Source organism: Nerophis lumbriciformis, linkage group LG02 (assembly GCF_033978685.3).
Source record: "Nerophis lumbriciformis linkage group LG02, RoL_Nlum_v2.1, whole genome shotgun sequence".
In the NCBI taxonomy this organism is placed as follows: Eukaryota; Metazoa; Chordata; class Actinopteri; order Syngnathiformes; family Syngnathidae; genus Nerophis; species Nerophis lumbriciformis.
The window spans coordinates 53,982,529-53,996,282 of record NC_084549.2 but is presented as its reverse complement, the minus strand read 5'-3'; the positions used below and the strand labels follow the sequence as shown (position 1 = coordinate 53,996,282).

General features: G+C 38.2%; 1 protein-coding gene across 2 annotated transcripts in view; it reads right to left on the bottom strand.

Moving 5' to 3' along the window:
• Positions 1-1,492: 1,492 nt before the first annotated feature.
• The window catches only part of exo1 (exonuclease 1), a 35,288-nt gene continuing 23,026 nt past the window's right edge, over positions 1,493-13,754 (bottom strand). For both annotated transcript variants that reach the window (XM_061964652.2, XM_061964644.2), the window contains 7 exons: positions 13,637-13,739; positions 13,362-13,569; positions 11,417-11,603; positions 9,664-10,156; positions 8,842-8,922; positions 4,983-5,179; positions 1,493-1,773 (listed from right to left, as the gene is read on the bottom strand). In XM_061964652.2, coding sequence (XP_061820636.2) covers positions 1,698-1,773; positions 4,983-5,179; positions 8,842-8,922; positions 9,664-10,156; positions 11,417-11,603; positions 13,362-13,569; positions 13,637-13,739 — 1,345 coding nt within the window. In that variant the 3' untranslated portion in view covers positions 1,493-1,697. The remainder of the gene's footprint in view (positions 1,774-4,982; positions 5,180-8,841; positions 8,923-9,663; positions 10,157-11,416; positions 11,604-13,361; positions 13,570-13,636; positions 13,740-13,754) is intronic.

Sequence of the window (13,754 nt, the reverse complement as noted above, 5' to 3'; positions counted from 1 at the left end):
TCGTGTGAACGCTCCAATGCTGAAGTTGAACTGAAATGCTAACAAAATGTAGTATGAATGTAAGAATAGTTTGAATATTGAAGAGTTTGAATTTCCAGGAAAAACGGAAACGGTTTATAACTTGGGAAAGTGTAAGTTGAATATGTTGATGTTGGAAAGGTTTGAATAGGTTGAAAACTGTGCGAATTGTGGAAGTTTAAAAAATTGACAATTCATTTTGAATGGGGAAAATGTCCCTGAAAATTGGGAATTCTTGGATATCCGGGAATTTTTTTAATTTGTTGAAGGAGAGCACACAATTTTGAACAAGCTGAATATTTTGGAGTTAGAACGGTTTGAATTGGATGAAAAATGTGGGAGTAGTGGAACTTTGAGAAATGTCCCATTAATTTCAATGGGAATTTCATGGAAATTTGGGAATTTCGGGAAATGCAGGAATATTTTGGAAAATGCAAAAAGACTTGAATGTTCTGAATGAGTTGAAATGGTTGGTGTTGGAATTTTTCAAATCGGTCAAGAAATGTTGAAGTAGTAAAATGTTGAATTGAGAAATGGAATCACAGAATTCCTCGAAAATCAGGAAAACTGAGAACTTTTCCAGTTCAAAAAATAACTTAATGTTTTGTCCTAATTAAGAGGAATGTTTCGACGGTGGAACGGTTGAAGTGGGTTGGAAAATGTGGAAGGAGTAGTTTCCAGAAAAAAGGGTGGAAATAAGGCTTTGGAAAACCAGGAATTCTGGAAAATCCTGGAATTTTTTATGAACTTGGAAAAATGGTAGTTCAAATTCCAAGGATGGTGGAATGTGTTGAAGGTGGAATGGTATGAATAGGTTGAAAAATGTGGAAATGGTGGAAGTTTGAAAAATGGCCAATTAATTTTGAATGGGAAAAATGTCCCGGAAAACTAGGAGTTCTGGGAAATCTGGGAATTTTTGAAACTTGTCAATAGAAACCCCGCGATTCCCAAATAGGCTGAACAGTTTGAACGGTTTGAATCGGATGAAAAATGTGGAAGGTAGAGCGCGCCAAACTCTGGAGAAGAAGTGGAAGAAAAACCATGCTTTGGAGCATTCACACAATAAATAGATGAATTCTGGTGTAGAAAGCCATATGTATGAATGCTTTGGAGCATTCACACTATTAACTATCATTTAATAGCATTAATTTATTTTTTAATTTGACATCCTTTCTCCTAATATTGTGTACTTTTGTTTAAAAAGGCAACACACACGTGTTTTGGAAGCCTATTTTCAAAAAGAAACAAATTATTTTGCTTACTGTGGGAACATTTGGGTTCCAGCATGAGACCAGTTGAGAACCCTTGATTAGGAAATGTCTGTAATTCTAAGCATTTTGGGGTTTATGTTACAGAGGAAAAACATTGATAACAAATTAGTAATGTCATAAACTAAAATGTCACTGATAAAATGCAAACATTTGCGGCAACTTGGTTATTAAATAAAACATTTAATAAAAATTAAAAACGGCCACGAAACCAGATACTTTGGTCTCAACAATCACAAAAAAAGGAAAATCCTGGAGAGACTGGAAGATGGACCACAGTCAACAACATCAGATGTGGAATGTGTGGGTAGAAGGTAGCTTTATTTAAAAAGTGTGCAATTATTGGTGAAATGATGGTGGACATACACGGTATGTTTAAAAAAAGAAATATTGCAATCTGCTTGTTGTGGGTTAACTGGCCAACAGGTTGCCTTTAAGTGGATACTCTGGCTCTCCTTTCGTAAAGGACGTCATCCTCTGGGTATCTCTGAAAAACACACAAGTGATCAACGCTGTGCTGCCTGGATCGTATGGATCATTTTGGGATGACTGACTAAATATTACTATTAGGGGTGTCCTGAAATTATATTGGTCCGATATCATAAAAAAAACAGGTTTGTTATTATATATGTGATTGCATGCAAAATGTCCTATATAAACGCTTATACAAGCAGTCCTGTAGTGTTTACTTTTAAGTCAAGTCATTGACAAAAGGTAAACATGGTAGGCTAGAGGCTTCTAGGAGCTAGCAGCTACACAACAACTAAGCACACAAACTAGACGTACATAATAAGCGTCCTACATCGAACAATATTGCAATCTAAAACAGCACGTGTCAATATAAACAAGTATTAAATAATTATAGTTTTATATTACTTACACATACAGAAACAAAATAGAAAGTATCTGGTAACTAATGTGTCCGCATCATTCCACTTACTGCTTCATTAGCTTAACGCCATGAATTTTGTAACCACCAGGTGTCACTAGAGATGTCCGATAAATGCTTTAAAATGTAATATCGAAATTATCGGTATCGGTTTCAAAAAGTAAAATATATGACTTTTTAAAACGCCGCTGTGTACACGGACGTAGGGAGAAGTACAGAGCGCCATAAACCTTAAAGGGGAACATTATCCCCAGACCTATGTAAGCGTCAATATATACCTTGATGTTGCAGAAAAAAGACCTTTTTTTTTTTTTAACAGATTTCCGAACTCTAACTGGGTGAACTTTGGCGAATTAAACGCCTTTCTAATATTCGCTCTCGGAGTGATGACGTCACAACGTGACGTCACATCGGGAAGCAATCCGCCATTTTCTCAAACACCGAGTCAAATCAGCTGTTATTGTCCGTTTTTTCGACTGTTTTCCGTACCTTGGAGATATCATGCCTCGTCGGTGTGTTGTCGGAGGGTGTAACAACACAAACAGGGACGGATTGAAGTTGCACCAGTGGCCCAAAGATGCGAAAGTGGCAAGAAATTGGACGTTTGTTCCGCACACTTTACCGACGAAAGCTATGCTACGACAGAGATGGCAAGAATGTGTGGATATCCTGCGACACTCAAAGCAGATGCATTTCCAACGATAAAGTCAAAGAAATCTGCCGCCAGACCCCCATTGAATCTGCCGGAGTGTGTGAGCAATTCAGGGACAAAGGGCCTCGGTAGCACGGCAAGCAATGGCGGCAGTTTGTTCCCGCAGACGAGCAAGCTAAACCCCCTGGATGTCTTGGCTCACACCGTCCCTTATGCCACCGAAGGTGATCAAGAGAAGAATATCGACCCTAGCTTCCCTGGCCTGCTGACATCAACTCCAAAACTGGACAGGAAAAGAGCGCGGATGAGGGTATGTTTACAGAATATATTAATTGATGAAAATTGGGCTGTCTGCACTCTCAAAGTGCATGTTGTTGCCAAATGTATTTCATATGCTGTAAACCTAGTTCATAGTTGTTAGTTTCCTTTAATGCCAAACAAACACATACCAATCGTTGGTTAGAAGGCGATCGCCGAATTCGTCCTCGCTTTCTCCCGTGTCGCTGGCTGTCGTGTCGTTTTCGTCGGTTTCGCTTGCATACGGTTCAAACCGATACGGCTCAATAGCTTCAGTTTCTTCTTCAATTTCGTTTTCGCTACCTGCCTCCACACTACAACCATCCGTTTCAATACATGCGTAATCTGTTGAATCGTTTAAGCCGCTGAAATCCGAGTCTGAATCCGAGCTAATGTCGCTATAGCTTGCTGTTCTTTCCGCCATGTTTGTTTGTATTCACTATGTGACGTCACAGGAAAATGGACGGGTGTTTCTAACGATGGTTAAATTCAGGCACTTTGAAGCTTTTTTTAGGGATATTGCGTGATGGGTAAAATTTTGAAAAAAACTTTGAAAAATATAATAAGCCACTAGGAACTGATTTTTAATGGTTTTAACCATTCTGAAATCGTGATAATGTTCCCCTTTAAAAGGCACTGCCTTTGCGTGCCAGCCCAGTCACATAATATCTACGGCTTTTCACACACACAATGGAATGCGTGCATACTTGGTCAACAGCCATACAGGTCACACTGAGGGTGGCCGTATAAACAACTTTAACACTGTTACAAATATGCGCCACACTGTGAACCCACACCAAACAAGAATGACAAACAGTAAAGTAAAGTACCAATGATTGTCACACGCACACTAGGTGTGGTGAAATGTGTCCTCTGCATTTGACCCATCCCCTTGAACACCCCCTGGGAGGTGAGGGGAGCAGTGGGCAGCAGCCGTGCCGCGCCCGGGAATCATTTTTGGTGATTTAACCCCCAATGCCAACCCTTGATGCTGAGTGCCAAGCAGGGAGGTAATGGGTCCCATTTTTATAGTCTTTGGTATGACTCGGCCGGGGTTTGAACTCACAACCTACCGATCTCAGGGCGGACACTCTAACCACTAGTCGGGAGAACATCCGCACCGTAACACAACATAAACACAACAGAACAAATACCCAGAACCCCTTGCAGCACTAACTCTTCCGGGACACTACAATATACACCCCGTTCTACCCTCAACCCCGCCCCCCCCCCCCCCAACCTCCTCATGCTCTCTCAGAGAGAGCATGTCCCAAATTCCAAGCTGCTGTTTTGAGGCATGTTAAAAAAAATAATGCACTTCAATAATAAATATGGCAGTGCCATGTTGGCATTTTTTTCCATAACTTGAGTTGATTTATTTTGGAAAACCTTGTTACATTGTTTAATGCATCCAGCGGGGCATCACAACAAAATTAGGCATAATAATGTGTTAATTCCACGACTGTATATATCGGTATCGGTTGATATCGGAATCGTTAATTAAGAGTTGGACAATATCGGAATATCGGATATCGGCAAAAAAGCCATTATCGGACATCTTTAGGTGTCACCAAATAAAATACATATATGAAAATTTAGCAAAGACAGCATAAGTCCGTTCAAGACGGTTAATAATAAAAGGGTTAGTGTTTTTCATGCCTACCATTATTTTCTGACTATTTTCAAGTGAACACACTTTTTCCTAACACTACAAAATAATAAAGTATGTATGATTCATGCTGATTGTGTATCAGATCAAATCGGTATCAGCCAAAACTCAAGGCTCCAGTATTGTATGAGAAGTGAAAAAGTTGTATCGGAACACCCTTAATTATTATTACAAAAGCTACCATGTTACTTTTTAAAGCTGTAGTTCTTCCAGAGACAGCTGATGGTGGCTTGTACACCAGGGTTGTTCTCAATGTTTGAGTTGGAGGATTTCCTCCCAAAAACCCCAGTTTTCTTCCTCAGTCCGCTAGCCCTGGCTGCGCACAGTGCTTGCACCTGTGTGTCCTTAACCAGACGACACAACTTGGGCTTTGGCAGACCGGCAACCTGAGAGGAGCAGATGGAAAAACGTAGGAGTTGACAAACAATGATATTAAAAACATACAGTACATAAAATGTAGAGATGTTCCGATCCCACAAATTGACTTTTTCAACTGATCGGTGAGTGGCTGATGAGCTACCAAGCCCAGCCGATCTTTACCACAGCTCTGTCCCAGTTAGGGTTGCAATGATTCATTGATTTGTATTTTGTTGATTTAAGGATTAGTTTAAGGAGTAAAATAAGCGCAAGACTGCTCTAATAAAGCGCGGTCCACCTATATTTGGTGTAGCTTGCACGGACGGTGATGTGGCCTGTGAGTGCACGTGGGAAACGGGGAAAGCGGAGTGTGGATGACGAGAGATAATTTAAAGAAAAACAATGAGAAAGTGAAGAGAAACTGTCAAAGGTTGTGTGATCATTTATTTTTCTTGTTCTTATCATAAGAAATGTAATTGTTTGGGTCGTTTTTGTTATTGTTTGCAAAGTTAAGGAGTAAGTCTCTGAATACAGGAAGGCTTTGACAGCAAAACCCAATTGTCCTAAATGGGAGCCGATTAGGGCTGCACGATTAATCTAAATCAAGTAGACATCAGTGCGGTAAATACCCACAAGAGGCGGAGTTTTCCTTTTTCCTCAGTTATCATGTATGTATTATACATTTTTAATGTATAACAAATAAAAATACAACTAAACTAATAATAAACAGAAGAAAATTAATTTACAGTTCTGATCATAATTTGCTTTTTTTTAACTCACACATTTTCTTTATAAGTTTATGGATTGCAATGCCTTGAAGTTGATAGTTCTACTATTCGCTAGTAATGTAGGAACCACCTGTTTTGTATTTGTCTATTTTAAAAAAAAACATGACATTGTTTTGACATGATACACGATTCATTTAATTTTCTTTTAACCATGCAATGATTACAGCGATCAAATCGTATCGCATTGAATCGTAATGTTTTGAAACGTATTGTTAGGGAATCGTATCGTAGCCCATGTATCGAGTATCATATCGGATCACCATTTAAGGTAGAGATGCTCACCCCTAATAATTATTGATATCGATCAATATAAAAAATGTATATCGTGATATAGTTTTTCAGCCATATCGCCCAGCCCTAATTTCTATATGCCCAAACATCTGTAGTTTGTGTGAATGTAGTAACACTAAACCTTGTATTTTATTTATGTAATATACACAATGGACATTATTTATGTAAAATACAAAATGGACATTACACTTTTGTAATGTTTATATTTTCAGTCCTACAAACCCAAACAAAGAAGTGTAAAGTAATAAAACTGAGGAGGAAAAATTCTAAATAAGGAACATCCATCTTCAACAAAACTTCGGAAGTTTCTGTTTTTTCATGCTGTTAACTATCTGTCTAGCTGCGCACGCTGGAAACGAGTAGCGAGGTCAGAATAATTAATTTATTGACAGTGCAGTGTCAAACCCGATGTGTTTACTTTGCAATTAAGTAAACACAGTCTCAGGAATATAACCTGCGGAGGCTCTTTCTGACGAAACATGTGTGGCTTTTGAGCCCTTGGGCTCTTGAAACTGCGGTCCTCTTCATTATGTAGTTGAATAGCTCTGATATGCAGTATATCCATTCATACAATACATTACTTACCTTATTTACAGACAAAAATATATATATATATATTTTGAAGGTGTGGCGGCACTTATCTTGCCGTGGCAGTGCGCAATGATCAATTACATGTAGGGGAAACACTAAGCTGACATTCCTTTCTCTTAATATTGGGCTATGAAATACATTTGGTACATGTATTAAAGTGACCTTTTGTTTAAAAAGGGCAACACCAATTGTTTTTGAAGGTTCTTTTTAAATAGAACTAAATTAACTTGCTTTTAATGAACCAAGGGAAAATGTGGGTCCCAGGATAAGACCAGTTGAGAATTCTGGATTAGGTAATGTCAGAAATCCTCTGATTTTTGGAGTTTATGTTACAAAGAGAAATACAACAATGGTAACAAATTTGTTAAGTCAGGAACTGATGCAATGTCACTGCCGCAATTTGTAAAAAGATGCTAAGAAATCAGACATTAAGAGACAGAAACATGTCAGAAATGACGTGCTGTCATCTAAATAAGTACCGTATATGTTTAATGTGTTGAATGAAATAACAGACATGCTTTGTATGAAAACTAATTTATCTTTGTTCTTTACTTCTACTCACTCTTAACTTGACCTATTTGGGGCCACCCTCCTAAGGGTAAACAAAGTTTGCTTTGGCATATTAACAAAAACAAAAATGATTTGTGTTTGCACTGCAAAAAGTGGAAAGCGGTCTAGTATACTGTCTGGAAAACTAAATTATGTTGCAGAAAAGAAACTTAAAAATCTAAATCAGTGTTACCTTTGTGACCTGATAATGTGGTACCTTAACTTATGAGCATTTGAAGATATGAGCTGACTTTCAGCTTTTAGGTATAATTTAATTTGCAAACATAAATTTGAGTTACTAGCTACCAGTATTGTTAAGTATTGTTAAAGTAGTGATTGCTGCCTTCCGATCACCGGATTTGAGGCAGTGAGTGTGAAGAAGAATATCGAGAAAACGAATCGGACGACACCTACAGAATAAGAGAAACATGACCATCAATGCAGCTGACCCGGCAAGCCAGCCCGAACAAAGAACCGTCAGCCCGCACTGCACGGAAGCAGGATCTAGCCTCTGGGCCAAAGCAAGGTCCAAATGGCTGTTATTTCCATCCATCCATCCATTTTCTACCGCTTATTCCCTTCGGGGTCGCGGGGGGCGCTGGAGCCTATCTCAGCTACAATCGGGCGGAAGGCGGGGTACACCCTGGACAAGTCGCCACCTCATCGCAGGGCCAACACAGATAGACAGACAACATTCACACTCACATTCACAAACTAGGGCCAATTTAGTGTTACCAATCAACCTATCCCCAGGTGCATGTTTTAGGAGGGAACCCACGCAGTCACGGGAAGAACATGCAAACTCCACACAGAAAGATCCCGAGCCCGGGATTGAACCCAGGACTACTCAGGACCTTCGTATTGTGAGGCAGATGCACTAACCCCTCTTCCACCGTGCTGCCCTGGCAGTTATTTATCAATGAAAATATTGAGAAGCTGCTGATGGTGTTTCAGTTTGTTCTATCTCCTGGTTACAAACTGGACAATCAAGCATTACCTTTGCTCACTGAGTTTTACGTAGCCATACATGTCACTTGCGGTCAACTGTGACCTCAGGTCCTTCACTCAAAGATGTCCTTGTGCAACATAAACTACAATAACAAATCCTACTGTACATGACATAGAAGCAGCCTGAAAGAGACATCGCAGAAGTCCACTCTCAAAGGTAAACGCTGTATATTATTGTTACATTACTTCATAATACTATCGTTGTTTGTAGTACATTCTATCATATCATATCATATTCATACAATATTGTCTACTGTAAAAGTTAGTTTTTCTTAATGAAAGTCATGTTAAAGGTTTCAAATTGTGCTGTTTTGAGGGTGGCCAAGCACCGTTTAATCTAATTTCAATGTCCGGCGTTGATTTGCGATACGAATATCTTGAGTTACAAGCTCGGTGATGGAACCAAGTATTTTCTAATATAAATCCATAATGACAAACAAAACACACTGACGACATACACTTACCTTTGATTTCAAGATTCCTACTTTATGATCTTCCTTTGAACATGTGGGACTGTGCTCTGAATCTTCTTTTGATTCCATTTTCTGAGAGCAAACAAAACAGACATAAGACAAAGCACAATTGCAATTGTGAGAATACATACAGTAAAATAGTATTTATAATAGTCTGTGTTTAGAATGGATAGGATATGATGCTTAATTTACCATACAGTCTTTAATTTGTATAAATTAAGTTTTTTGTTTAAAATTAATTATGCAAAATAAAAAGTTAGTCAGCACACAGAGCTAAGTAGTACAGTAGTAAATGTCAATATTTGTTTCCACAGAGTTTGGGGAATATATTCCTGTTAGTACATATGCATATTTTGTTTTATGCTAATTTTGTTCTGTTAAAATATTGTTTGTTAAACATTTGCACAAGTTTAAAATGATCGCGATGCTAATTTTAATTAGCCAATTAATGGGATCACCAATTTTATCTTAGCATTAAGTTATTGGCCAACCTTCATCCTGTAAGGTTGCACTGTTTTTTCAGTTTATAATAAACTTATTGTTGATTATGATGATTCTTACAGGTTTGTGAAAGTAATGTCTACATTATGAGTGCTTAATTTTACTGTAACTTCAACGTGGACACAATCAATAAACAACCTCAAGTTGGACATTTTTTCATCTCTAGTTTAAAAGACTGTTTAACTATCTGCCAAACTATACTCCAACATTCAGGGAGGGCAGACTAACATAAATTTAAATAAACCAGGGCTGTACAAAGTGCCCATCGTAGAAATAATGATAATGATTGTGTGGAAATTCTTCTAAACTTACAGGTGCAGCATGCTCCTCATGAAAGACATTCAAGTCACTAGAGAAGGCTTTTTCTATGTGTAGGGAAGCAAGAGAAGGCTGGGACTGGGAAAAATAAGCGCTGTCTTGGGAGGTTGTAGGGTTGACCTCATCATCTGGCTGCCTGTCAGTTGGGGACTTTGTGGAAATGGAGAAGCTGTCCTTCTTGTACTGGAAATGCTGCAGCGTGTTCAGATCTGACGTCGACTTTGGTGTCTGCGATCGATCCATCGACGGCGAACAACCTGACCAGTTAAACAGCCTGAGACCTTGGCTGCCTGAGCGGGGGACGGTGGTATTTGGAGATGGAGGTGGACTGGGTGTCTCCACAGATGAGACATCTGGACCGTCGCTGTCACTGGTCTGGTCAGTGACAGCGGGGGTGTCCTTGACACCGCTGCAAGCTTTGCGACTGAAACCCACCTGAGCAGATTCCTGCACATCCCTGGCAGCTGGACTGGAATTACTGAAGAATCTACACGTAAAAGAGAGAGAGAGAGATTTCATCTAAAGAAGATAACGTAGTAGAAGTTCTTGTTGGCTTATGGGGAAAAAATAATATTTAAAAGACATAAGTAGTTTATTGTGTCATTAAAATACAAGTGAGTGGGCTTCTTGCCACTAACCACCGCAGAGTTTCCTCCAGGTTTACGGTTATGTGGCAAGGGGACACCCCCACAAACACACATGACATGTAGAGACAGAAATGGCATGCTGTCATGCAAACAAGATAAGCATATTTACTTCAGTGTTTCCAATACATTCATATACTTTGGGTGCCCTGCCACAAGTAAATTTAGGGCCTCTACAAGTAAGAGAAGTTACTGGATGGTAACAATTCACCTTCGAGGTGATATATGTGCTGCGATCTCCTGGCAATAGTGTTTCACAAAACATCGACTACATTATTTGTTTAAAAAAATGTAGTTTGAGGTTTGAGAAACAGGCTTCTGTAGATAACACACACGCACACAAACAATTTTATTACGTTAAAACCTCATTTGTTAAACCGATTGCAATTATTTTCTTTAGCCTGTCAATGGGGTCGTCTATTGTATTGTTAGCATCAAGCTAGCGGAATGGGAGCCAACCTTTGTCCGGTATCGTATTGCTTTTTTTCAGTTTACGCTAAAATGTATTGTTGAATTAACATAATTCATGTATGCGCACTTCATGTGTATGTTAATGTACTTTTATTTGTGTGTTTATTATCCACAATGAAGTTGCTGTAAAACTAAACATCCTAAAGTTTGAGTTTTTTCAACTCTAATTTAAAAGGACTGTTTTCCTATCTGCCAGACTACATTCCAACATTCAGGGAGGTCAGAATGATATATGTAAATAAACCATGGGTGTACAAAGTGCAAAAAGTGTAATAATAGGCAGCAACAATTAAAAAATATGATAGTGTGAAAAATTAAAAAAAATGTTGATACTAATCAGTAATAACACAAATTTGTCTTTAAATAATTATACGTTTTTTTAGACTTTAAAAAAAAATAATACACTCGTCATAGCTAATTAAATAATTTATACAATGATGTATTTTTTACACAAGGCCCCGCCCCTGCTGCCACAAATTGATTGCAGATCTGTGAGAAACACCGTAGTTTGTTAAATAAAATAATGTACAACATCACCGACATTAAAAGTGTCAATATATGACTTCTGTAGAATTAAAAGGACTATCTTAATATAACGGTAAGAGAAACCAAAACAATATCAATTAGGGCACCTGCTGCTTATGGCTGGGCCGTTCTCATCAGCATCCTGGTTCCTCATCTGCAAAACCGTAGCGAAGCGGTTCCGCGGCCGTGGCTGACCGGTCTGCGTTAAATCGTCTGGCTGCTGCTGCTCGGTCTTTGCTCGCTTCACGCTGGAAGAGTACTGCTGCAGGACATCTTGATCTGACAGACTGATGTCTGAGGCAGGAAAAACAAGTTTTAATTGCAGTCTCGGTGCATATATCGTAACATAAACAAAGACTTTTGTTGAATTAAATAGAAAAGCTATCCACTTGTGCAAGACTAAATAAACACTTAGAGAACACAACTTGAGTACAGACCCAAAAAAGAAACTTGTTTATCAATAAAAAAAGACATTGAAATGTAATATTGCTTTAATTGAAGCAAATAAAGGGTTATCCAAAGTGCAACTCTGGTAATGTTTGTGGTGTGTGGCTCTTTTTTTGGCCTGTGGCAGATTGTAGAAATAAAAGTCAATGGAACTCTAATAATGTTTAAAAAATAAACGTATTAAGAAGGTCGTAAACACTCCGACTATGAAAATATATAATTAATTAGTAATTATTTTTTGCAAAAATGTGTTTCGCGGTCAGGCCTGCAATCAATTTCAGGGGCTGTTTGCAACCTTTACACAAATGCCTGAAGGGCTCTAACTTTCCAATGTATTTTAAGCATTATTTCTGGCTTCCTTACAGCCTTTAGTTCGTAATGACGTAAACTACACGTGTATGTAACATGCGCATTAGCTTTGTGTTTTAGCTATTTTGGAAAGCTAGCATTAGCTAAAAAAAAATATTAAAACATAGAATGTATATTCTATCATAACAAGGAGAAATGTAACTTTAAACATTTGTATGCACATACAACACTTCAAACCTTTATATATATATATATATATATCTGTATGTGGAATTAAATAATCTAATGCATTAAGTAAAAAAAATCCAAAAGTGTACTAATATGATGCAATTTAAGAAACTGTTCAAACTCAAAATGTTTACAAGGTACAAAGAAGAAGAACCATGATAAAAATTCTGAATGTATTGATAATCTTATTCATCTCACCATATGACATACACCTTACTTCACTAATTATTTTTTAATATTATTTATGGAGTATATTGTGAATAAATTGAGAACAGGAAATGAACAAAGGTGTTAGCAATTGCTATGTTATGGAAAAGAAGTAGGATTAAATAAGCTCTGCTTCTTCCTACTCCTTTTTCAAACATTTGAAAAGAGAAACTGGAAATTGTAATGTATCACGTAAGTGTATGCAGGTTCGAAATAAACTCAAACCATAAACATGACTGCAAATTGTTAATTGCTTCTCTTGGACTGCTTTTGTGTATGAGCACGCGCTCCCTGCATGCACGTGTGTACAAGACAGCTGTGAGCGACTACCCTCAACGTCGATGAGTTTTTAGAATTAGGAAGAAAGAAAAAAAAAAAAAAGAAAAAAAAAATATATATATATACACACGTTCTTTTAAATCACTAATAGTTACATAAGCTTGCCGGTGTTATAATTTTTGGTTGGAAAAAAAATGTAGTGAGCAATTTGCAAATAGCCCTTCTGACAGCGATAAATGACAGACCACTACATGTTGCTGTTTATTTGCCAAATAAATAATCGTAATATATTTAAGTGTGCTAAAGCGTTTGATACATTTCTATGTTTACTTGTTTTGAAATATTTTCTTGTTTTTTTTAATTTAAATTATCAAATGTAGCTTCCATCCATCCATCCATTTTCTACCGATTGTCCCTTTCGGGGTCGCTTAGCTTGTACATTAAATTGGGCAGAGTGTTCCCTGCATTACAGCAAGAAAAAAAGACAGTGGGAAGGAAGTATGCAAACACATATTGACAGTCATGAAATCTCTCTGTACAGATAATGCTATGATGGATTACAGCTCAGTGAGGCCATCTCACCCAGTCGAGGTCTCTTCGCTTGTACATTCTTCAAGGGAAGCCCGACACCAGCCAGGCTGATGATCCTCTCCTTCCCCCTGGTGGAAGGAGGCCTGTCAAGGGAAGTTGCAGGCTGCGGTGATGGGACACCCTTCATCTTTCTACTCCAGATACTGAGCTGGGCGGAAACCCTGTTCTCATTCCAGCTGTGACTGCGTTGTCTTGCGGACTGCACAATACAGTACGTACTTGGAGTCATACTTTGATGAAATAGTGCTTTTCTTTAAAATAATTACCTGTGCCATAGGTATGTCTGGGTCGAAGTCATCTATTTTCTCCTGTGTGTTGATGTCAAGGTTCCCTAAGGCCATCTGCAAGGCTGTGTTGTCTCCTAAAGGACTACATCCAATTAAG